The sequence below is a fragment of the Podarcis cretensis genome, assembly GCF_951804945.1.
Source record: "Podarcis cretensis genome assembly, chromosome: 12".
Classification (NCBI taxonomy): Eukaryota; Metazoa; Chordata; class Lepidosauria; order Squamata; family Lacertidae; genus Podarcis; species Podarcis cretensis.
The window spans coordinates 9,326,897-9,353,320 of NC_137181.1; the positions used below are offsets into that span (position 1 = coordinate 9,326,897).

The 26,424-nt window shown below is 45.2% G+C and overlaps 2 protein-coding genes across 5 annotated transcripts in view; one reads left to right on the top strand and one right to left on the bottom strand.

The window, feature by feature from the left end:
* The window catches only part of XIRP1 (xin actin binding repeat containing 1), a 282,674-nt gene that overhangs the window by 118,456 nt on the left and 137,794 nt on the right, over positions 1–26,424 (bottom strand). The gene's annotated exons all lie outside the window — the stretch shown is intronic.
* OXSR1 (oxidative stress responsive kinase 1) overlaps positions 1–26,424 on the top strand; it is an 81,406-nt gene that overhangs the window by 30,382 nt on the left and 24,600 nt on the right. For all 4 annotated transcript variants that reach the window (XM_079946857.1, XM_079946855.1, XM_079946858.1 and 1 more), the window contains exons 4-5: positions 7,032–7,173; positions 20,281–20,336. In XM_079946857.1, coding sequence (XP_079802983.1) covers positions 7,032–7,173; positions 20,281–20,336 — 198 coding nt within the window. The remainder of the gene's footprint in view (positions 1–7,031; positions 7,174–20,280; positions 20,337–26,424) is intronic.

Below are 26,424 nucleotides of genomic sequence, written 5' to 3' on the forward strand. Positions count from 1 at the left end.
AACCCTCAGGATTGGCTCTTGGCAGAGGAGGGAGCAGTTGGTTCTAGCAGGAAAATGGAGAGGTTGCAAAGCCCTGTTTGAACACAACTTCTCCAGATGCTCTTTGGATCTAGGCCAATTACCTTTATTTTTTGGTAGAAATTAAAAGGATGGCTTGTGTTCACTTGCAGACATTAATAATACCCTAGCTAAACCTACCCACTCAACCCTGCCAGAGACATCTTGCGAAAATAGCAGGAATATTAATAGATTACTTGATAATCCAGAAAAGCTTGAGGGAAGGTGACTGAGGAGGGAGAATCTGTTTCACCTGGTTGGGGTGAGGGGACCTGATGCTCTTTCAGACCTGACTTTTCTTCACATCTTTAAAGGATGAAGAAAGCAGAGTAGGATATTTCAAGAACCACTTTTTATTTTTGGTAGACTACCTGTTTCTTGGTATGCATTTAAACTTGAGTTGTTAAAAGGCACAAGTTTAGTTGGCGAAAACGGCCTCAATCAGTTGGCATCCCTATTCTCTTTCTTTCTTTTCTTTTGTTGCTGCTTTTGGTGTTAAGACCTGTTGCTTGGGATCCTCGGTGTAGCTGCAATTTGTCAAGATTCCCATGAGGTTGAGCTGGCAGCCTCCCCACATGAAGGAACTTCAGAGTCTATCTCCCTTTTCTGCGGAACGTTGCTTCCTGTCTTTGGAGAGAGTGCAGTTCTTAGTTACGCACGCAAGGCTCTTCCAGCATGTGTCATAAATCAGCTCTTTATTGACCTTTTCCTCTCCCTTAATTATCTCGTTAAGTCTCTTTTACCTGGCATTTGAAGAGGGAGGGGTAAAAGAAGGGAAGGGAAAGGTTCTTGAGTGATGACTGTGCGTCTTTCATTTCTTTCTCTCTCTCTCTCTCTCTCTCTCTCTCTCTCTCTCTCTCTCTCTCTGTTTCTCCCTCCTGCTGTAAAACTCTAATGCCTAGCAATGAGGAACACCAATTGATTCCTTTAGAATTTGTGTTCAAGCTGGTCATTTCCATCTCGCCCTACTTTGCATTGACTTGTCTGCTGAGGAAGCTTTGTCCATTACAGACAACTTCTTGATGGTAGGGCAGTCTGACAATGGACCGATTAACCTGATGGGGTCGGTAGGCTCTCCCTCCCTGGTGGTCTTCAAACAAAGGCTAGACAGCCAGCTGTTGGAGGTGCTCAAGCTGTGGACTTCCTGCATCCAGCAAAGGGGTTGGGGAATGTGGCTTGCAAGCCATCCTCATCAACTCAGATTCTAACCCAGATATCCTTGAATATTAGTTCCTTCAGATCAGCTACTTAAAACTCTGCACATTTCCTGGTTTAAAAGTGATCTGTGTGTAGGAAATAGTGTGTAGCTGGTGTGCAGGTTGAAGTGGAGTGGTCTACACATAAGTTTCATACTACATATTTCCCTACATCAAAATGCCTTCTGTGTAGGATTTTTGCATCCTTCCCTTTGAGGAAGGGAGTTGTCTTGGGGTTTCCAAAGCTTTGGAGCTGAATCCCTCTTGAGTTTTATAAGCAGGTTAGTTTTCCAGAATAGCTTTCACGACAGAGATTCTTCTGCCAATTGAGGAAAGCTTCTACAAGTCTATGATTCTATGAAACTTCCAAGTCAGTGGATGACTTCATAACCAAGGAGGAAGTCACTGAAGGCCACGGCAGGGTTTCGCTCTCAGTCTGCAGACTGTCTAATAACTTTCTCTAAATCACATTTCTTTCCCCGTGTGTCTTGTTAACTGCGATCATCTCTTTCCCACAGGGAGTTCAGGGTGTGTCATTTCCTCTCCTTGGAAAAGAATTTTAACTACTCCATAAAACTCCCTCTCTCTAGGGAAGGAAAAGTGAAGCCTCTCTGGATTAATATATGGAGAAGTTAAAGAATGGCTCAACAAAATTAAGTTGAAGTATGTCTTGAGCTGGGGTGCGATAGGTTCTGATAAATTTGCTGGATAGGGCTGTTCTTTGAGCCTGATAGCTTAATTTGTACTTCTATCCCCATTACATTTTCATTTTTTGGAAATGCCACTCCATTCTGTTCTGGAAGAAGAGTTAACAAATAAATAAATAATTAATAATTGTGATTCATTAGGACCAGAAACTTGATGTCATTGCTGTTGGTTGGCTTTAGAAGGGAGAAACCCATTTCAAGCACAGCTTTGCACAGATTAATAGCATTGAAGTGCCTATAATTGGACCACTGAAAATGAAGCATTTTCAGTGAAAAGGAAGCATTTTCAGAATAATGCTTCAGGGAGCATTATTAAGGGGGCTGAAGGGGGCTTGATGAAGTTCATTGAGAGAAGATGAGAAGAGCTTTTGAGAGTGAATCTTGGTGCAGCTACATAATGTCTAGACGCACCTTTGCAAGGCTGTTTGCATATTAAACTGGGCAGGTTGCCTTAGTGAAAAGCAGGTATGGAAGCCAGGATCCTGATTGATCATTCATTCATTCATTCATTCAGTGCCTGTTGCATCTATGGCTGTGTCTCAACATTTGCACATCCTAATCCAAACAGTTCTTTTTTCTTTTTTTTGCCGGGGGGGGGGGGGGAGCTGGGAGTCTCCAGCCTCTCCCATTTCTCATTCTGCTCATGACTTGCTTTCCTGCTGAGTGGCCCATGAATACCCACTTAGGTCTACACACACTCCCCCTTCTCACTGCCTCTTGCCCTATTTTTATTTCCAACATATGTCTGCAACCAGAGGCTAACTAGCAATTTCAGTGATGCATGAGGCAGCATAAATACGCCTTTTCAGATGTTATTGTGGGTCCTGGAGGCATAAACATTTATCTCTTGGTGATTCACATGGCATTTGCCATGGCAAGGAGGTGGCTTTTTTGAAATTCCATTATCTTGTCAGCTTCCCCAAAACAGTGAAGAACATGTCATGGGCTTTTGCTTGTGCCTTTGAATCTTTTTTCTAAGGAGCACTCTTGCCGATGCTTCCATTACTTCTTAAGTATCTTAACCTTGAACCTGGATGCCTCCAAACACCTAGGAGAGGCTGGGTTTGATACCAGCACTGCATATCATGGCCTATTATTTTCCTTGGATGCCTTGGTTATCTTCCCCTTCAGTCTATATTTGTACCTTCCCTTTAAAATGCTTTTAATGATGCCTGCTTTATTTGCTTCTTGCACGGTTGAGGCATTAACCTCTTTGGAAGCTATTATTATTATTATTATTATTATTATTATTATTTAAATAATATTTATTCAAAATTTTAAAGGTTACAAAAAGAAAAAAGAGAAAAAAGAAAAATAAAAAAGACAGAAAAAATACAATCATTTAAAAAAGAAAAAGAACAAATCGAACCTTTACATAGCTTTCTTTCTTTACTTATTTCCTTGACCTCCTCACACCTCCCATTTTTGTATTCTAGTTCAAATTGTTATTTCAGCAAATCCTTCCAACCTTGTTTTTATCTTAATAATTTGTTTTAATATACTGTAATTTTACGTTCTCTCTTTCATCAATTCATTTTTACTTAATCCTTTATATCATTTCTGCCAAAACCACATAATTTTCTTTTTCCAACATCTTTCTAACAATCCTTAATTTTACAATATTTTTGAAGATAAACTCTAAATTTTTTCCAATCTTCTTCCACTGACTCTTCTCCTTGGTCCCGGATTCTGCCAGTCATCTCAGCCAGTTCCATATATTCCATCACCTTCGTCTGCCATTCTTCCCGGGAAAGCTATTATTTTTGAAGGGTGGAAGGGTTGAGGAGTTCCACTATGGTTTATTTCAAACCAGGAACACAAGAGGCTGCCTTGTAGCGGATTATCTATTGTTACTTCCATCTAAGAATTATGTACATAGTGCCCTCTAGATGATGTAGGACTACAACTCCCATTATCCTTGACCATTGGGCAGTGCTGGCTGGTGCTTATGGGAGTTGTAGTCCTACATTTGTTGGCTGCCCTTGATCTACACACTCAGAGCGGCCTAAGACGTTTTGTAGAGTTGCTAAAGATTCAGAAAAAGCAAAGCCAAAACAATCACGAGCATGGCCAACGAGGCTGATGGGGGTTGTAGCCCTATAGGACCTGGAGGGCATTGGATTGGGGACAACTAGTGCAGGTGGATAGTGGTGCACTTGAACCCTCTTCCTCCTTCAGGAAGTTCAATGTGGCACACGTGGGGATCATCCCATATTTATCCCCTTGACCATCCTGGGAGGCAGGTTGGGCTTAGAAGTAGTGATTTAGCCCAGTGCCCCCTGCTGACCTTCATGACTGGGCAAGAATTTGTACCCAGATCTTGCTGCTCCAAACCCAGCATAGTTCATTATACCAGGCTTGCTCCTAGCTCACTAAATTGAGGAGCTGTTGGTCATTCTAAGTATGGGGTGATTTCAGAGCCTTCTCCCAAGCAAGGCATTAGCTGGAGTTTTCCTGCTTAAATACAGTGTTCTCCCATATATCCCTGTTCCCCCAGCTGGGGGAAGGGAATATCTTTTCCAAGAAGAAAGTGTAGGAAGGGAGAGAATATGGTTTGATGTGTTACTACTAGTTATGTCTTAGAATACAATAATCAGCCCAGAAATTGGTTGTTGGATTAACACATAAATATTGCAAATAAAATAGGTCTGGACAACTGGCAGAAACAAACACCCCCATTTGTGTTGTTGTTTTTTTAAAGGTGGTTTCCTGCCGTTTCAGCTCACTGATTTTAAAACATTCTGCACAGGAGCAGAATGAAACAGGAGCATTCTGAAACGCACAGGAGCAAGTCAGGCAGTTTTCTTGGGTCAGTTGGCAGCACCGTGTGGTAGTCTTGCCACAGTCCTGAGCCACTGATGAACGCTTGGGTGGGGGGGGGGTCAAGTGTGCGGGTGGGTGCTTATGTGAAAGCACTAAGGCCGTCTTGTCTTTGCCATACCTTTGACGCACATTTCCTCACACCCAAATAATTTGGGGCACTGTAGTTTGTTAAGAGTTGCTGGGAATTATAGTTGCTGTGAGGGGCAAACTACAGTGCCCAGAATTCTGGGAGGGAAAGAATGTGCTTCAGACGTGTTTTAAAAGTTGTGTGTGTGTGTGTGTGTGTGTGTGTGTGCACGCAACCTCAGTGCAAGGCCTATACAGTCATATCTCTTGTTACGTTTGTTTCAGGTTACATCTTTTTCAGGTTGCATCCCGCAGCGACCCTGAAGTACCGGAAAGGGTTACTTCCGGGTTTCGCCGCATGTGCAGACGCGCAAAATGACGTCACGCGTATGCGCAGAAGCAGCGAATCACGACCCGCGCGTGCTCAGACGCGGGTTGCATTCCTCTCAGGTTGCGAGCGGGGCTCCGGAACGGATCCCGTTCGCAACCAGAGGTACTGCTATGTGGTAATGCTATGTGGTGCTCTGGTAATGCTATGTGGTGCTCTGGGTTTTGGTGAAGGATATGCAGGAATTCCTCAGCAGTCAAAAGGAGGTAGGAAAAAATCACCTCAAGGTAGAAAGTTTAGGAGGAGGCTGGGCTGGTTCCAGACTGACCCACCTCCCCTTCCTGCATACACGTTTATCGGGTCTTAGTGGTGCTAACTGTCATTCTGGATTAATCGGCAATCCAAAATAAATACTGTTTAAACTTAATTTTCAAAGGGGGTAAGTCTTAAGGATTCTAGGCTTTTCAAACTCCCCTAAACAAGCCTGGGCAGGCAGTCTCCCCCACCGTGAAACGTTAATCCCCAGGCTAAGCACAATGAACTCTCTGTAACTTTTATTCCAAATTAAATTGCTGCTGCAATATCTGAGGCCTATAAGCACCCTAAGGTTTTTTATTGACCTTTTCAAATATATATATTTTAAAAGCTAGATTAGGACCAGCTCTTGGCACACTTTGGGGATGGTGGCTGGATTTCCTAAATCCTTTCCACAAATTACTGTTGCCGACACTTTGATTTAGTAGCATCGTCACATAAGTTGCATTCAAGTGTGTGTGTGTGTGTGAGAGAGAGAGAGAGAGAGATGGGAGGTGCTGGGCAGAACTGGTAGCTCAGCCCTAATTCTACCTGCTTAAATGTCTCACGCAAGATATTTTATTTCAAGGGCTGCATAACTGGTGCTTCTGCCGGTATCCTGCCGGTATTGTGGGATACCCAGTTCCAAAAATAGGTTCAGCTGATGGGAGCTGAGAATCCCACATTAGCTGGAGAGCCATAAGTTCCCCACCCCTGCTTTCCTTTCTAACAGCCTTTCCTTGCTCCTTTTACTCTTTCGATAGTGTGGTCCAGCCACTACAGTCCAAGGGAAAGCTAAGCTATGGTTTAGCATTATGTCCAAACCATAGTTTAATATCCTTGCTCTCACACTTGGGTGTGTGCGCACACCTGTGCTGGGATCATGCTTGGAAGGCTAAACCATAGTTAAACTCAAATGTCCAAATGCAGGCAATGCAAAAATATAGCAAGCAGTAGTTTGTATGCTCCCATTGTTCAGCACCCAAACCATGGTTTGAGCACATATAACAGGCAGACCATGGTTTGGAGCTGCTTGTTTGCCTTTCTTCTCAGCCATTTCTGCATTCAATAATTGGGAGGCAGGGCCATGGCAGGAACACAGGCTTGGCAGAATGTTTGAACAGAACAAACGACACTTGGCACAGGCCACAGTTTGCCAGCCTACATGGTTTCTGAATCTGGCTTCCCAGCTAACTGCAAGCTGTTCATCTGTTCAGAAATTACACCAAACTGCAGGTAAATCTTCCTTGAACTATGGTTTCACTGATGTTCTAGAACAGCCATGACACAAGTAACTTAACAGGACTTGCCAATGCAAACTGGCAGCTGTGCAGGAACTATGTTCTGTGGGGCTTTCTGTCTCTGAGTGCTGGGGACAAAGAGGTAAGCCCATCGAAAGGCGTTCAAGAGCAAATATCATTAGGTGGCTTACGAGTCACCCATTCCCTATCAACCGCATGAAGCTGGATGCAAATGAGAGGATGAATATCTTGAGATAACTGGTGGTGTAATCAAGCGCTGCCTCCAATTTTACTAACATGTTTCTTCTTTTCCATATAGGGTCTGTTCTGGATGTTATTAAGCACATTGTGGCAAAAGGAGAACACAAGAGCGGAGTGCTGGATGAACCCGTGATAGCCACGATCCTGAAGGAGGTGCTGGAAGGACTGGAATACCTGCATAAAAACGGACAAATCCACAGGTGGATCTCTTACTGCATTTATAACTTGCTGTCTTATATCGTGCTTCTTGTGGGATCAACGTGCCTCCCAGTCTGTTCCTTTTGTGTGTGTGAGGCAGGTCACATTTGTTTTCATCTCACATGTTAAGAGCAGTGGCAGAGGCAAACTTGACACACTCTCTTTCTAGAACCGCCTTGCAAGCCTGAGTCACGATTTGAATACAGGACCCAGTGTTTGGGAGTGCCCCTGTGCATTGCACCCACTTTAGCACTTCTGACACATTTTGCCTTTGCTTGTTGTTGGTCTGGAATTAATATCCAGCCATTTACTGCACTCATACACTTCCCTCCTAAGTTTGAAGGCTTATTTTTATTAATATTGTCTCTGCTTTTAAAAACTAAAATAAAATGCTGAACTGGTCCATAAAGCTCAGCACTGTCTACATTGGCTGACAGTGTCTCCCCACTGAGCAACAGCCTTTTCCGCCATTGACTACAGCCTGCATTGCAAAATACCGGTAATTCTATGAAATAATGCATTTCTGAAACTTGAAGATGTATCCACCCTCTCATTTTCCACTGGTCAGTCCATTCTTTTGACCATTTCTGGATTCCCCCTCTCCCAGCTTTTTGCATGCTGAGAAGTACTTCCAATTGCATTCACGATTGCCAGGTTTATGTGTTACGTTTTCAATGCATGGGTGCCTCCAAAGACATCTGTCACCGTATAGAGACATTTTTTTTTCTTGTGGACCAGCTCCAAACAGACGTTGTTCTTGGGGTGCATCTGCTTGCCTGCTTAGAGGTGGAGCTGAATCGGAAGATGAGTTTCAAGACTTTGTGGAAGAAATAAGCTCCAAGCAGCTTATCCAAGTTAGCACAATAAAACGATTGTTCGGGGCCTGTGCAGCGGAAGGCCTGAGTCATAGCTCACACCTTTAGCAGAAAAGCAGCCCAGTACCATTAGAGCCATGGCGTGGAGGCAGGACGAATGCCATTAGTACATCTGTCCAAATTTGGCACCCAGCTTATTGGCGGAGTGAGAAGGGAGTGTCTTTCTGGAGTGGAGCCTGCTTTCCCCCTTAGTTATCATATGTTTTGAGAGGAGATGGTGGGAAGAACAGGTCAAGCTGTTAAAGGAGTGCATTGGCAGGGACCTGACGTGTTTGTGTGAGAGAGGGAGGGACAGAGAGAGACATTAGACTCTGCAGATGAGTGTTAATTTAAACACTCTCCTTTCTTTTAATATAAGTTTATGGAGTAAATGGCTACATGTGGCTTTCTTGTCTTAACATTTTCAAAGATTAAGCCATATTTGCTTTTTTTTTTTTTTACCCTTAAAAAATGTACTGGTTTCACTATCCTCCCTCAAGCCTTTAAGGGCAGGAGAAGTATAAATTCTACCTACTACAAGCTTAAAGGTAGGATCCAGTACACTTTATAGCATCTTGCATTAGCTAGTTACTTGCTGAGCCTCCTGCAGGAGTTCAGGGTATTTAAAAAAAGGGGGTGAGGGATTTAGGTATTTGTTTGCTGTCTTTGAGGGCTATTTGGCCTTCTCAAGGCGGTTCACGTCACAAAGAATAGCATAGCTGTGGGTTAAAGCCTCAGCGCCTAGGGCTTGCCGATCGAAAGGTCGGCGGTTCGAAGCCCTGCGGCGGGGTGCGCTCCCGCTGCTCGGTCCCAGCGCCTGCCAACCTAGCAGTTCGAAAGCACCTCCGGGTGCAAGTAGATAAATAGGGACCGCTTACCAGCGGGAAGGTAAACGGCGTTTCCGTGTGTGGCTCTGGCTCTGGCTCTGGCCAGAGCAGCGATGTCACGCTGGCCACGTGACCCGGAAGTGTCTCCGGACAGCGCTGGCCCCTGGCCTCTTAAGTGAGATGGGCGCACAACCCCAGAGTCTGTCAAGACTGGCCCGTACGGGCAGGGGTACCTTTACCTTTACCTTTATAAAAGTAATTCAGTTTAAAAGAGAACAACAACAAAAACTGCAGCAGTAAATGAAATAATGCGTAAAAGTTCAGAGCGGCCTCAAATTTAATCAGTTAAATCTTGCTGGGCCTGTGGGTGTAATTAGGCCTAGTCTGGGTCCAACTGGTTCACCAGGTTGTTTTCCCCAAACCGTGGCCACCAGCCCCTAACCCAACAACAGATTTTGAGTAGGCAAGGACGTGGCTACAACGGAATGACTAGGAGCTTAAAGCGTGCACCCGATCGTTCCTTTGCAAGCTCGCTGTCAGTTGCAGCCAGCTGATTGGCACTGTCAGCAAGTCCATCAGGGGCATCTTTAAGGGGGATTGCTGTGAGCTCCTTTGAAGTTCACTTTCAGGTACAGTTTGGATTCCAGCCACACCTGCAAGTGGACTTCAAAAAGGCTTGCAGTTGCTGCCATTCAACTGCCAAATTGGCCTTCGGTGGGTGGGTGAATCAAGGACCTGGCCAATTGGTCCAGTTCAGTTCCCCACATCTGATATAAAGTAGGGCTGGGCGATATCTGGTTTTCAACATCTCGATATATCAGCAGCTAAACATTGCAGTATACGGATACGTTGCAATGTCTGAAATAAGGATGGAGCTACGTAAAGGCATTGGCTGGCTTCACGGTTTCCCCAACATTGTGATTTTTGCAGAGCACACCCCCACACCTCCACCCCATGATTCACACTATATTGTCCAGTCAAAATTTATGAAACCAATATCATGATATGGACTTGAAACTGTTTTTTGGACGAAATATATAAAGTGCTGCAGGTGAGCAATCCCTGTTGAGCATCCAGGTAATACACTTTGTACCACCTGCAAACTCCTCCACGGTCTTCAAAGGTTGCCCTGGTGTGTGCCATAGGTGTGTTGCACTGCGGTTAATCCCAGAGGCTTTGAAGGCCACGGAGTGTGTTCTGTGACTAAGGAGGGGGAAAAGGAAACCCATTCCCAGGCCTGAGTGAACAAGAGTCAGTTGATGTGTTAAATATTTTGCACCACTCCCAATTCTGGATACTTGCCTTGCCCCTTTGCATTTGTTTGTGGATTATCGTGTGTCCAGTTGCTTGATGGATGATCCTCTATAATCTGTAACCAAAGCAAATGGAAGAGCTGCTGGGAAGTTACTGGGCAGAGTTTGAAACTTAAGCGCTTTCAGGTGGTGCTGCTTTTTCTTTTTTTAAATAGCTTTCTGACAAGCCAGTCATGGTTAGCTTAACTGGATGGAAGTTCTTGTTCGTTCTCTCTCGTTCTCTCTCGTTCTCTCTCTCTCTCTCTCTCTCTCTCTCTCTCTCTCTCTCTCCTGGATGCCTTTGAGCTTATGATCAGCTCTTGTGTAACTGAATATTTTGACAAGCTTGGAGAGGAAGCAATAATACTATGTGTGTTGTTGTTTTTGTTTTTCAAAAAATGCATCTTAGCTTCGGGAGGTTTTTCTTTTCGGTATGCCGGATTGTTGGGGCTGCACACAGGTGCTCTCTAAAGTCGGTCAACATGGCTGAAATATAAAGGTTTGCTTGGGACATTCTGAAAGCTGACCCGGGTACCATTGAAAGTCAGCAAATGTAGACTCAGGGCCTAAATCTCTTGCAGCAGAGGAGGGGGATCCTGTGGCTGCTCCAGATGTTGTTGGACTCCTGGTGCGGTTGGTTCAATGCAGCATGGCCAATGTCTAGGCACGGCAGAAGCTGTAGCCCAGCAACACCTGGAGGGCCACAGCTCCCCCACGTTGTCCTACAACTGTGTTTTGGTAGCTTGGATCCAGCTGTGCTTGGCGGTGAAACAGCCTCTCCGCTCTAGAAATGGCTCACATGGAGGGACAGTTTCACACATTCCTTGGTGGCGCACCCAGTGTTTGAAATTTGCTAGGTTTCAAGCGCATTTTGCACCTGGCTATCAGCCACTTGCGACCAAGTGAACATGGCCAGGTGCCAGGATGGCACTGGATGTCTCTGTCACCTGGAGGTGTGTGTCTGGGGATCCTTGGATCTTGCCTGTTTTCACACACCAGCAACACACCCTGTCGAATTCTATCTGTGGTATTTTATCTGCACAATCAGAACAAATCTCAGGAACCAAAAATTTGTGTTGAATAATATGACTTTCAAGCCGCCTGGCCCCAAAATGGCAACTAGGCATTTTGGTGACTGTAAAAGGTAAAGGTACCCCTGACCATTAGGTCCAGTCACGGACGACTCTGAGGTTGCACGCTCATCTCACTCTATAGGCTGAGGGAGCTGGCATTTGTCCGCAGACAGCTTCTGGGTCAGGTGGCCAGCATGACTAATCCGCTTCTGGCAAACCAGAGCAGTGCACGGAAATGCTGTCTACCTTCCCACTGGTGTGGTACGTATTTATCTACTTGGACTTTGATGTGCTTTCAAACTGCTAGGTGGGCAGGAGCTAGGACCGAGCAACAGGAGCTCACTCTGTTGCAGGGATTCGAACCACCAACCTTCTGATCAGCAAGCCCTAAGCTCTGTGGTTTAGACCACAGCGCCACCCATGTCCCTTGGTGACTGTAACCCTGGTTTAATGAGTCATTCGGTTCCTAGCTTATATATCATGAGTTTCTATCACTGGGCACACCCAGCCCTGGCAATGGGAGATGCAGCCCATCATCAACATGTGTGGCTGTAGGAGACGCACGTCTGCAAGCTTGTGTTTTTCTTGCTTTCGTGTTCTTCATAAGGCATGGCAGCAATCACCAGCTCATATGCTTCGTTGGAAAGGATTGGGATTAGGTACGGTTGCTTTGGGCCCTGTTTGGACAGAGGCAACATATTTCTGCCTAATGGGTGCTGAAGACCACTAGGGATGGCTTCTTCCACCTTGCTCTGCTTTGGAGATTCCCAGAATGGCACAGAGGATGTTGCCTTCCACAGAGTCAGACCAATTGGCCCACCCAGCTCAGCAGCTTTGCAGGTTTGGGGGCAGGGAGCATTCCCAGCCCTGTGTGCTGGCCTGTGTTCTGATCCCACAGGGCTGGTTTTCTGTTTTATATTTTCCCTAAGTCTGGCTATCCCTGGTTATCCCAGCGAAGACAGAGGAAAACTTTTCCTGACTGCATACGTACACCTCCTGAGAATATTGTTTTCAAAATCTGAGTAATTCAAGACATTGTGATTCTCTCTCCATTCTGCTCTATGAAGTTTCCTGTCGTTGTAAAGTGTTGACATTTATGCATACTATTTTAATTGTTTGGTGTGTGTTTTTAAAAAAACCTTCCCTTTCCCCCAAAGAGCCCTGCAGGGATATATATTTTCCCACTGCTTAAATGCGCTCCTTTCTCCAGTCTCTCCTCCTTGCATGTCAGAAATTCCAAATCTGAGCTGCGCAAAATTGGAAAAATGTCAGCTGTAATATTTGATTCCTCAAAAGATTGGTCAAGGACCCCGGAAGCGTAGGAACAGAACGCGGCTCTTCCCCTGTTGGATGCCGACTCATATTTCTGGGATCCTGAGTAATGCTTTGACAAGATTGCTCACAGATGCTGCAGTTGGGAGTGTGTGTGTTTTTAATTTTGAAGAAGAGGAAAATCCATTCTCCACAGAATTGCTATGGAGACTATCAAGGCCTGCAATTCTTGTGTTAACCATTGTCTCCTGTGCGATTCTTTTCTTTTCCCCATCCTCTTTCCGGCATCAGATGGTTTTTGCTTCAGAGGAGTTGTAAGAGGAGAAATCCAGTGGGAACAAGGAGGTCAGGAGAAAAGATTAGTGGGGAGGTTGGCATAAGAATGTGGAACCCGGTTTCTCCTCTCCTTTTGGTCTCCCGGGCCTCAAGAGGCCAGGGCCCTGCGGGATCTGACATCTTTCCGCAGGGCCTACAAGATGGAGCTGTTCCGCCAGGCCTTTGGCCGGGGTCCAGTCTGGCTCCCCCTTTCTCCTTATAAGAACTTGCATGAAAGTGCCCCCCCCCTTTTCTCACAGGCTCATATAAGATCAGTATAAACAGTTAGGCCTGGTGAGCATTTAAGGTCCCCATCCCTAATTTGCGGGTTGCCATCTGATTAGATTTCACTTTGATTCTGATTTGATTTTAGGATGTTTTTTAATTGGCTGCTTGATTTTATGGTAATATGTTATATATTTGATGTTAGCTGCTCTGAACCCGGTTTTGCCCGGGGTATAAATAAAAATTATTATTATTATTATTATTATTATTATTAGTGCTGCTTCAAGGCCTCCAGAGCTTAAAACTGATTGAAACTTGTTGCCGGTTAACAGCCTTACTCTTGCCCTTGTGAAATGTAGGGGCTGCTGCAGGCACATGCTGTTAACCACGATGAAGGGATTTAAGGGTTCATGGGGTTATTTGAGCCCCTCTTGACTTGGGGAGTGGATTTCCACCCTCCCCTTGGCCTTAACCTCACAGATAAGGGCTGCGTTGGCACCGACCTTAACTATGGATAAGGCTAACCAAGTTGGCTCTTTGACTGTGGAAAGACTATAGCTCAGAGCATAGCTGTCAACCTTCCCTTTTTTTGCGGGAAATTCCCTTATTCCAGCACTGTTTCCCGCTGCTATCCCGGATTGTTCGATATCCCGTAGACTGTCCCCGGGACAGGTGAGGCTGCTGATCCCTTATTTTCAAATCTGAAAGTTGACAGCTATGGCTCAGAGTGAGAGCAGTTCATTCAGAAGGTCGCAGGTTCAATCCCTGGCACTTCCAGTTGCAATGGCAGGTGATGTGAAAGCCATCTGCTGAGACCCTCAGTGCAAGGCTCGCTCATGTGGTTTCCTCTAGATCAGTGGTGTCCAAGCTTTTTTCAAAGAGGGCCAGATTTTTCAAAGAGGGCTGTGAGAGCTGACCAAAGGGCCAACCAAAGTTGTTAACCTTTTCCTTTTTTTAGTATTGAATTTGTTCAGCTTTTTTATGATTTTACCCCAAAGTTGTTGAGCTTTTTTTTTTTTAGGGTTGAAGTTGTTGAAGGTTTTTTAGTATTTTAAGTATTTTATCCCAGGAAATAAACTGCCGCAAGGGCCAGATTAAACTGACTGGCGGGCTGGATCAGGCCCCCAAAATGGACTTTGGACATGCCTGCTCTAGATATAATAACATTTTTATTATTAGTTTTATTATTTGTACCCTGCCCACCTGATTGGGTTTCCCCAGCCACTCGGGATTCCGTCTCCCATCAGTGTGGTGAAGAATTAGTTGCTCTTGGGTTGGATAATTAGTTGCTCTTGGGTTGGATATGCGCAGAGGCAAAGGATGTCTGGCATGGAAGCCAATATTCAGCTGGATGGTTGGCTCCACTGTAACACTGCCCCAGGTGTAGCTCTTTCCTGTTGCTCATGGGAATAAATGGCTGCCATTCAGTTATGTGGGGCAAAGCAAAAGGGTGCGCATGCAGGCGCCATTGGGGTGGCAGGGCTGCTCCTGCCACTAGTGACCCCTGCCGTCAAGAATCACATCTGCTTCAGGGGTGGCGAAATTGACATGCTTAATAAGAGAAATTCATTGTTAACATTTACTAAAGGTTAGAAACCACTCATAGACTGAAAAAGAAATAGTGACATTTGGATTTGAGAACTGGAGATAATTGTTTATAGAAAGTGGCTTTATTAGGTGTCATACTGGAGTGGATGAAGTGAATAATGTTTATATATAGTGGACAGATGAAGAATCGGAAGTTCTATACTTAACTTATCTCTCATTTTTCTCTCTTTTTCTCTTTTCCACTTTCTTTCTTTTAATTCCTTTGCAGTTCCTTTTTCTTTATCTCTTTCTCTTTCTTTCTTTTTTGTTTACCCCCTCTCTCTGTTTTGCCTCTGGATTGTTTTTGTTTGAACAACAACAACAAATATTTGACAATAATCTTTTGCATTTTTCTTTATAAACTCTAATAAATTTTATATTACAAATATATCAAGTCTGCTGTAATGTTCATCCAGAGTTCTGTCTCGTGGTCACACAGAAGTGCAACTGGATATTCTGATAGTCAGACCAGCATGTTAGGAGCTGGCTTTAGCATGCTCTCTCTCACACACAACGGTAATTAACGTGTGTTTCTGTGTATAGATTCTTGGCATCGTTTCCTGTGGCCAAATTAAAAGTTAGGCCATTGGAAATTTATAGTTTACAGTTCAGATACATTAGCCATTATGCCCAGATGACTCTAGCCCACTTTGACAGCCGTGCATTTGTACTAAGCGCTCAGACAATGCACAGGAAAGATGGATGGCGTATGTCTAGGTTTACTGTAATTGGAAAGAGCCTAACAAGCTTTTGCTACTTTGGCAGTAATGTTTGGAGTTGGAGGGGGCCAATTACTCAGCCATTAAGAATGCAGCGGAACATATTATCTCTCCTTGGTCTATAAATAGCATTAAAAAAGAAAAAGAAAACTGACGTCCTGCATTTGTGTTGTGCTTTCGGTGAATCTAAGTGCACTGTCCCTGTTTCCCCCCAAGATTAGAGGAGAAAACAAGTAAATGGGTTTTATTGGAAGTGTGGAGTGGGTTGGTTGCAGTCTGATTTGGGTATGGCTATAGCTGAATACAGGGACGCGGGTGGCGCTGTGGGTAAAACCTCAGCGCCTAGGACTTGCCGATCGTATGGTCGGCGGTTCGAATCCCCGTGGCGGGGTGCGCTCCCGTTGCTCGGTCCCAGTGCCTGCCAACCTAGCAGTTCGAAAGCACCCCCGGGTGCAAGTAGATAAATAGGGACCGCTTACAAGCGGGAAGGTAAACGGCGTTCTGTGTGCTGCGCTGGCTCGCCAGATGCAGCTTGTCACGCTGGCCACGTGACCCGGAAGTGTCTGCGGACAGCGCTGGCTCCCGGCCTCTTAAGTGAGATGAGCGCACAACCCTAGAGTCTGGCAAGACTGGCCCGTACGGGCAGGGGTACCTTTACCTTTACCTATAGCTGAATACATGGGTTTTTATTGAATACCAGTTGCCGGAAACAGCAGGAGGGGAGTGTGTTCTTGTGCTTAGGCCCTGCTTGTGAACATCTTCACTTAGACCTCCGATTGACCGCTGTGAGAACAGGATGCTGGACTAAGTTGCCTGCTAGCCTCTTCTTATGTCTTATGTCGAAATATATTAAAAAATTAAAAAAATTTCCAATAGCACCTTAGAGACCAACTAGGTTTGTCCTGGGTATAAGCTTTCGTGTTCATGCACACTTCTTCAGATACCTAGGATAGGTGGATCGTAGAGGGTTCTTAATTCTAAGACCCTTAGGTATAATGTCCAGGTTCTTGCAATTACCGTATTTTTTGCTCTATAAGACTCACTTTTTCCCTCCTAAAAAGTAAGGGGAAATGTGTGTGCATCTTATGGAGCGAATGCAGGCTGCGCAGCTATCCCAGAAGCCAGAACAGCAAGAGGGATTGCTGCTTTCACCGTGCAGCGATCCCTCTTGCTGTTCTGGCTTCTGAGATTCAGAATATCTTTTTTCTTGTTTTCCTTCTCCAAAAACTAGGTGCGTCTTGTTGTCTGGTGCGTCTTATAGAGCGAAAAATATGGTAGTCAGAAAGGAGATATCAGTCTGTACCAGTGCAAGTTTCTTTGTGAGGTTGATGGACTTCCACTTCATGCGGTTCAATGTGGTGCCTTCCATGGTTCTAGAGTCAGGTAGGCAGCCGGGTTGGTCTGACGCAGTCGAAATATATATAAAAATTAAAAAATTGTCCAGTAGCACCTTAGAGACCAACTAAGTTTGTCCTGGGTATAAGCTTTCGTGTGCATGCACACTTCTTCAGATACACAGACATATGTCCATGCACAAAAATAAGTTGTGTGTGTATCTGAAGAAGTGTGCATGCACATGAAAGCTTATACCCAGGACAAACTTAGTTGGTCTCTAAGGTGCTACTAGACAATTTTTATTTTATATATATATATATATATATATATATATATATATATATATATATATATATTGCGTCAGTTGTCTTATGTCTTAGGGAAATTCTAAAGGAGAAAGAGAGAGAGACGGTGCTTTGTGACTTCTGGTCTCATATTCTGGAGCTCAAACAAAGCCATTAGTTAGGTCCGGCTCAATTTCCTCATTAAAATATTTGCACACTCTCTCTCATACTGTAAGCGTCGTTTACACATCATGAAAAGCAAAACAAAACCCATCTGCAATAAGAAGACCAAAAGTTGTTTGTTATGATGTGGGAAAACATGAAATAAACTGTTAGAAATAATAATAATAATAATAAAGTAAAACAGCAGAGCAGATGATAAAAGTCGACACACCATTAAGCAACGTTTAAAAATGGTTCTGATAAATTGTACCAGTAATTAAAAACAACCCCGGCAGCCAGTATGCCATGCTGGGAAAAAAGAGAATAGTGGTTCCAAAATTTTGAAGATGGGTGTCTTCACCTCTTAGAGAAGATTTGTGGTGAGCTGGGACATCACTGGTGCTCCCTCAAGAATTCTGAAGCGTTCAATGGAAATTCCCTTTTGTTCTGGAGAGGAACCAAGCTCTCCCCCCTCTCCCTGGGTTATGAAACAAAATGAAAACAAATAATAGAGCCATTATTCTGAGGACAAAAGCTTTTGCTACTCTTTGGCACTTGCTGGAAGTAAATAGATGGGCCGCGGACAAAGAGATACAATGAAGTTTCCTTCTGTGTAATATTAAGCAAGCTGGTCCATGTGTTTTTTATTTTAAAAAAGCTCGTTGGAGTGTGGTTTGCGTCGTTTAATTTGTACACAGTGAGTTTTGCTGCAAGTTCTGGAAGCTCTTTTGGCGTTACGTTGGCCATAAATGCTTCTTTAAACCTATGGTGGGAAGGCTGGGCATTTCATCGGCTTCGCATCCAAATGAGTAAGAAGGCATTCTGGGATCCCGGGATCGGTGTTAGAAATTCAGATATATAAGCTTGGTACCAAATGGCTCCTTAAACCAGGATTACAGTCACTAAAACGGAATGCCTAGTTGCGATTTTGGGGCCAGGTGGCTTGAAAGTTGTATTTTTCAATATGACTTTTTAGTCCTGTAATTCATTATGACTGCATAGATTAAATATAATGACCAGAATGTGTTGCTTTTCAAGATCCAATGATTCCCAGGCAGGCACCTCCAGATGGTAGAGACCATGGGTAGGCAAACTAAGGCCCGGGGGCCAGATCTGGCCCAATTGGCTTCTAAATCCGGCCCGCGGACGGTCTGGGAATCAGCGTGTTTTTACATGAGTAGAATGTGTCCTTTTATTTAAAATGCATCTCTGGGTTATTTGTGGGGCCTGCCTTGTGTTTTTACATGAGTAGAATGTGTGCTTTTATTTAAAATGCATCTCTGGGTTATTTGTGGTGCATAGCTATTTGTTCATTTTAAAAAATAAAATAAAAAGTCCGCCCCTCCCCACAAGGTCTGAGGGACATTGGATCGGCCCCCTGCTGAAAAAGTTTGCTGACCCCTGGTGGAGACATCTGGCACCATCCAGGCACCCAGGCATCTTCACATGGTCGCAAGTGGCCAATAGCCAGGTGCAAAATGTGCCTGGTGAATTTTGAACACTGCACAGGATTGCTAGAGGAGAAGTCACAGGAGATGGCGCTGAACTACCCCAGCCCTTACCTTCCCGGGGCCCTGCAGATGTTTTGAGCTATGCTTCCCACCAGCAAGTTGATGGGAGTTGTAGCTGGAAACATCTACTACACTACTAGAGGTTGCCATGTTGCTAAAGTTGGACCAGCTGTTTCTTTCTGCGTACGACGGCTTCGCTGAGCTCACAAAAGGAGCATTCAGCGGTTGGGAGGGGACAGGGTTCTGCAAGAAACCAGCTTCTTGTGCTTTGCAGCATAATTCCAGATCAAAATCAAATGAATGTCATGGTTGCTTGTATATTTAATCCTAAGGTGTGTTTGACTGGTGGGGTAGATTTTACGCACTTTCCACTTGTTTGTTTGTTTTCCTATGCCGCCTCGGGTTTTTTTCTTTTTAAAGGTGGAGCAAAAGTATTTATGAAAATTAATTAAACTTTCGTGAATGTGAACGAATGGATACATGATCATCAGGCATGCATGAAGACAGGTTTCTGCTCCAACGGCCATACCTGCTTGATCTCAGAAGAAAAAACACCCCAGTTAAGAGAGGGAAGCAGAGACAAATGATGGGAGTTGGAGTCTATCAGCAACTAGATGATGCTATACAGTGTTACCTCGGGTTAAGAACTTAATTTGTTCCGGAGGTCTGTTCTTAACCTGAAACTGTTCTTAACCTGAGGTACCACTTTAGCTAATGGGGCCCTGTGCCGCGGCGGCGGCGCGATTTCTGTTCTCATCCTGAAGCAAAGTTCTTAACCCGAGGTACTATTTCTGGGTTAGGAGAGTCTGTAACCTGAAGCGTCTGTAACCCGAGGTACCACTGTATTGGGTAGCCCTTGACCTAGAGCAGTCTTTCCCAAAGGTAGGACCTCAGATGCCCCGTCACCTCTGACCATTGGGCTATGCTGTCTGGGGCTGATGAGAGTTGTAGACCAACAACCTCCAGGGACCCAAAGTTGAGAAAGGCTGGCCTGTGGAGCATGGTTTTCAACTGAGGGCTTCTGATGCAGCTATCCAGGTGATGAAAGTTTGGAAGGTGGTGAAAGTTTGGAAGGAGGCATATTTCCTTGCCCTCGAAGGGGCTGCAGAGCTACAGGGGGCTGAGGAAATGGGGCTCAGTGGTTTTATGCCTATAGGACAGGGGGGCAACCTTATTTTATATAAATCAGGTGAGTAGTACAGTGGTACCTTTGGTTACAGACGCTTCAGGTTACAGACTCTGCTAACCCAGAAATAGTACCTCGGGTTAAGAACTTTGCTTCAGGATGAGAACAGAAATTGCATGGCGGCGGTGCGGCGGCAGCGAGAGGCCCCATTAGCTAAAGTGGTACCTCAGGTTAAGAATAGTTTCAGGTTAAGAACGGACCTCCGGAACGAATTAAGTTCTTAACCTGAGGTACCACTGTATTTGCTGAGCTATAAGCAGAACAGACCTTATCAGATAATTAAACTTGTTGCACGTGCTTTCCATAATTTTTGCAGGTTTGCCAAATTTAGGTCTCTCTCTCGCTCTGTGGGCGGAACTTAAATTTGCAGAGTGGCAGGAGAGAATGGAGGGGCACTTCACAGCTTGTACTCACTGTGTGTATCTTTTTGTTTTGTCTCTTTCTCTTCTCTTCCCGCTCCTCAAAAGGGACGTGAAAGCTGGAAACATTCTTCTAGGAGAAGATGGCTCGGTCCAGATTGCAGGTGAGCCTTTTTATTATTTTATGATTATAATTATCGTTATTATTATTTGCCATGTGGTTTGCTCTCTGCTTCCATGCCAGAGAGAGAGGACCCTGAGGACAACCATCTTTCAATATCACATGGAAGAGGGAACAAGCTTGTTTTCTCCTGCTCTGGAGGGTAGGACACGAACCAATGGCTTCAAGTTACAAAAAAGGAGATTCCAAATAAACATCAGGAATAACTTTCTGACAGTAGGAGCAGTTCAATAGTGGAATGGACCCCCCTGGGAGGTTGTGGTCTCTCCTTCCTTGGAGGTTTTCAAGCAGAGGTTGGATGGCCATCTGTCATGAATGCTTTAGCTGAGAAGCCTGCATTGCAGAGGGTTGGACTAGATGACTCTCAGGGTCCCTTCCAACTCTTAACTCCACTATAATTAATTGGTTGTTAATCGCCTTCCACGTATTTCCCAATGCGATGTACAAAATATAATAAGAACAGCTTAAAAACCCTTGGGGTCCCTTCCAGCTCTATGATTCTATGACCCTGAAGACCGTGGCATGGGGAGGAAGGGGGAAACAATGTGCCATAGGTGTCTGGTTCCCCCTCCAACACGGGGAGTCAGTGGGGTGTGAACACATCATGCCCAACCCTTAAGGGCATTGCATCAGCCCCTCCCACCCCAAGAGCTGGTTGTCAAAGGTGGGCGTGGAGCAGCTTTGTTAGGGTGAACCAGGGGTAGAGAGCCTCTAGACCTGGAATCTGAATGTGGCCCTCCATTGCCTCTGTCTGGCCCTTGGGAAGTCTCCCCAGGCTGTGCCCCACAGAGGCTGTGCTTTACACATCAGACCTTTTCCCCTGGCTGGAAAGTGTCCTTGAACTTCAGTAATGCCCCTTACTCTCCTGGATGAAGGGTACAGAGAGGTGTGTTGAGTGTATGTAGAAACTAGCCTACCACGTTAGGGTAACAATGAAAATTTGCTGCTCCGCCCACTTTCCCCATAGCCCTGCCCACCACTGGAATGTAGTCCCCGGAAGGCTCCGCGGAAGGGAGTGTGGCCCTCGGACTGAAAACGTTTCCCCACTCGCTGTGCCGTCACACCCTCGAACTGCAAAATCTGAAGTGGCTTGCTTGCTGTCCGATTCTGCTCTTGTCTAGGAAGCCTTGTTGAGAGCAGTTTGGGTCTGCCCGGTTTTGTCAGAGGAAGAAGACCCTCGCTGTTAGCCTTCCCCTACTCTGTCTACGCTGCCTGTGTCAGATGTCTCCTTCCTTGGGTCCCCTTTTGCTCACCTTTTCTGGCAAGAGTTTTCTATGTGTTCTTGCCAGTAAACATTGGCTTGGGAGGCTGGATAGTGAGGCAAGGAGAAGAGAAATGAAAATGAGCTGGTCCCAAAAACTTTATTGCATTGCCTGGTTTCCAGTGTTGAAAGATTTTTTTTTTTTTTGGGGGGGGGGTCCTCTCCACTCCATAGAATTCCAATAAAGGAAAGGAAGGCTCCTCTCATTGTAGGGATTTTGGGGGGTGCGTATGAACCAAGGCTTTGTCTTGCACCTCTTTGATCCCCCAATCTATGGACCTTCTGTGGTTTATTACAACAGAGCTCTTTCAAGGATTCTTCTGAATGGGGGCGTTTTGCTCCCCCCGCCTTTTATCTGCAGAGGTTTATCAATTTATACTCAGTGGGCACTGGCTGCAGTATAAATTAAGGCTGCCTGCCTCTTTGTTTCATCTTCTTCCAGAATCACTTAGCCGTGTGAGATCATCTCAATATCAAAATGATTGCACAAGCAACTAGATTTGCCTTTTAAGCAACCTCCTGAATCCTTAATGATGCTTTGACCGGAAATCTATTGCCTATGCCCTAGAAGGGTCTTTGTGTTGAGAGTTAATAACCCTGTCCTTACCCGGGTCCTTTGATAATCTTATCTAAAACAGTCATGTGCCCCATTCATGTTGTATTTGGATAAAGGTGGAACCTACTGAAGGGTCTGTTTGTGTTGGATTAAACAGCTGTGCGAGTGCCACAATAGAGCCTAAGCTCGGAAAAGCCACAGAATTCGGTCCTGATTATTTCTCTCCTTTTCTCCCCCATTTTTGAATTATTTATTTATTTGCATTTCATGACTGCAAAGATAATGTATGTCAGCAGTAAAAAAAAAAAAGAAGAGTAAAGAGTATGGACATTTGTTCATACTGGTTGCAAAATTCATTTAGCATGAATTGTGTTTCTGTCTGAATACACAAAACTATGGAACTAAGTATAGTTATAGGCTTGTTCACACGAAGGGCAGGTGAGGGGGTTAGTGTAGACTTATTGAATCATAGAACTGTTGAGTTGGAAGGGACCCCAAGGGTCATCTAGTTTGACCCCCTGCAATGGAGAAATCTCAGCTGAAGCATCAGTGACAGATGGCCATCCAACCTCTGCAGACCTCCAGAGGTTGTTAGGGCTCCAACTCCCATCATCCCAGCAAACATAGCCAATAGACAGGGGTGATGAGGCAACCTCTGGAGGGCCAGAGGTTCCCCATTCCTATTTCAGAGCATCCTACAGTTTAAAGATGTGAATGTGGCAGGCACCATATTGCATGTGTCTCTGCAGAGGATTTGAACACAACCCTTGGGTTTTCCGAAGTTACTGTTTGTGATGGGATATTTTAATTCAGAGCGAAGCAAGTTCATTCAGCCTCTTGGCTACATACCTGGGGGTCTAAAGGAGTGGTAGGCCGAAGATTAGCTGTAGAACGTAAGCTAAGCTCTCCTTGATGGGGCAATGGACTCTGGTCTGCAACTTGATTTCCCATCCCTTGGCAAAATGCTTAGGACAAAGATCATAAGATGCTGGTATCTTGCTACTGCCTTCAAGACCCACAGCCCATGAATTCCCATTGACTATCATGGTTGAAAGACATCTGTGGATCCCCAGAAATAAAGAATGCACAAGATTCCACTACTGGCAGGCCCTCCGAGAGGGGCTACGTAAACGTAGAAAGCTGCCTTGTGCAAAGACAACACCAGGCAACTTCAACAGAAAAAAAGCATCCGACAATGTAAAATATGACTTCTACTCTTGGAACTGCCCAATCTTCTACAGATTGAGTTTCTTCAGCTCTTTTCTTCAGCTCTTCAGTTTCTTCAATCTTCTACAGATTGAGTTTCTTCAGCTCTTTTCCAAGGATATATTGCTTTTGCAACAGATTGTCCTTCTCGGTGGCAATTCAAAAGCCAGTATACCCCAGGTAAGGATGGAAATGTCTGCTGCCTGAAACCCTGGAGAGGTATAGCCTGTCAGTGTAGGTGGCCCTGAGCTGGATGGGCCAATAGTCTGACTCTCTGTAAGTTAGCTTCCTTTGTTCCTGTGAGTTACTGGATTGACAAGCTGTCTCAGGCATTCAAGACGAACAGTTTTAAATTGTATGTTTCCTCCCACTGGAATAAAAGTTGATTACTTGTACTGTCAAAGTGATCTTATGTTTAAGACAGTCTAAATGTGCAAATATTAGGAAACACTTCTGCATTGAAGACATTCCTGTAAATGCAAGTCCACACTTCTGGGAGAAGTGAGTTAATTATTTCCTATAAAAAGACTTCTTGCATAATACTTAATTGAGGGGGGATTCTCTGCAAAGCATGGACTTCTCTCCTTGACAGTTTTGCTTGTAGCATCCACAACAGCAAATCCATTCATTGTGGTGAGACGTCTGCTAAATGACGAGAACTTTGTATGGTAGACTTGGGAATGGGCATCTAGAGAGCTGAGGAGCTGCAAATGTCGCTGGTGAACCTCTGGCGTTTCCCCTTTTTCTTTTAACATTATAATGATGGGCTTCTCATGGCTGATTTTATGACGTTTACCATTGTAGCTCCATGAACAGAAGGCTGCAGTTCTCCTTGGGGAGTAAACAGAAATGTGGAACCCCAATTAGGGGTTCATAATGTAGTGTGTTAGCTTTTTAGTGGCTCAGGCAGAACTTGGCCTAAATCAGAGAGAGAATCTGCCTAGCAAGGTCAAGGGGAAAGGCCTGACTCTGGCCACTTCTTTTCCGCACAGGAAGTCCCCGCATCGCCAGCCAGGGCTGAGAGGACCCACTTCCTGGGTTACACCCTCTCCTTTGCGGCTGAAGGTGACACCGCAGTATTCTGCCGCACTTCCCCTTGGTTTGGAAATACTTTGTAAAACCTGCCCTCTCTTTCATCCTGCAACTGGCTGTAAAGAAGTATGACAGGGTAATTAGTATGCTGCAGTTGTGATGTGTGGCTGCTTAAAATGCATGCATTCCATGCAAGGCAGATTTGTCTCGGAACAAGATATCTGACTCCTCCCCCTCTCTTTGTTCTTAGAAACAATAGAAGCTTCATAAATCTGTGCGTAATCGGAGGAGCAACAGTGCAAAAATCTTGTGATCGGATGATGTGGGGTTTCTGGGGTGACACTAAGGGGTGGGCTCTGAGGGTCTGTAAGGTCCTGACATTATTGCCAGGGCTGTTGGTACTATGTGCCCCAAACTCAGTTTTAACACCCTCCTTTCACCGAGTAAAAGCGTTGAATTTTTGCCACCTCTGCAAACATGCAAGCTCACAAACTTCCCCCTACTGCTTCCGAAAGGGATTTCGGAATTATGAGATGGGGTCTGTAACAAAATGTTGCAGTGCGAAGTGCTCCCTGTTCAGGATTCCAGCTGCTGTGTTCTGATTTCTGCCCCCCGCACCCCAACCATTCAGTCATCATTACCTGAATGGAGTGATTGTGCCCCTGAAGGACCAGGTGCGCAGCCTGGGAGTCATTTTGGACTCACAGCTGTCCATGGAGGTGCAGGTTAATTCTGTGTACAGGGTGGCTGTCTACCAGCTCCACCTGGTATGCAGGCTAAGACCCTACCTGCCCGCGGACTGTCTTGCCAGAGTGGTGCATGCTCTAGTTATCCCCTGCTTGGACTACTGCAATGCGCTCTGTGTGGGGCTACCTTTGAAGGTGACCCAGAAACTGCAATTAATCCAGAATGCAGCAGCTAGACTGGTGACTGGGAGTGGCCGCCAGGGCCACATAACACCGGTCCTGAGAGATCTGCATTGGCTCCCAGTACGTTTCTGAGCACAATTCAAAGTGTTGGTGCTGACCTTTAAAGCCGTAAACGGCCTCGGTCCTGTATACCTGAAGTAGTGTCTCCACCCCCATCGTTCAGCCCAGACACTGAGATCCAGCGCCGAGGGCCTTCTGGCGGTTCCCTCATTGCGAGAAGTAAGGTTACAGGGAACCAGACAGAGGGCCTTCTCGGTAGTGGCACCCGCCCTGTGGAACGCCCTCCCTTCAGATGTCAAGGAAATAAGCAGCTATCCTATCTTTAAAAGACATCTGAAGGCAGCCCTGTTTAGGGAAGTTTTTAATATTTAATGCTGTAGTGTTTTTAACACTTGATTGGGAGCTGCCCAGAGTGGCTGGGGAAGCCCAGCCAGATGGGCGGGGTATAAATAATAATAAACTATTATTATTATTATATCATACTGTGGCCGCTGAGCACGGCCAGTTCTCATTAGGCTTCTTTGTGGAGCTCCAAGTATGTTTTTGTACTTCTGAAGATCTTGGCATTCTCCCCCCCCCCCCAAGCCTGTTGATGCTTCCTTTGCGTGGATGAGTGTGTGGTGAGTGTTTGTGCGCGCACACTATTACATAAGCAGCGGCACACATGGAATTGTAGCATTGGAAGGGACCCCTGGGGGTCATCCAGTCCAACCCCCTGAAATGCAGGAATCTCAACTAAAGCATCCATGACAGATGGCCATCCAACCTCTGCTTAAACCCCTCCAGTGAAGGAGAGTTCACTCAGCAACTTATCAGAATCAGTGGGAATGCTCTGGCATACTTGCATTCCAATTGTTCATTGGGTGAGGCAAGTAGCTGTGCTGGGTGCTGAAATCCAATCCCTGTCCACTGGAAAGCATTTACAGCAAGCCCTTCAGCTCTTGATAATTCATTCAGGCATTGTCAATATATTTCCAATCCTGTCTCCAGAATCATAAGGTATGGAAACCTTCCCCCCCCCTTTTAAAAACAAAACCTTTGTTTGACAAAGCTGAATTCTCCTAAACTCACAAATGGTGGGTTTCCC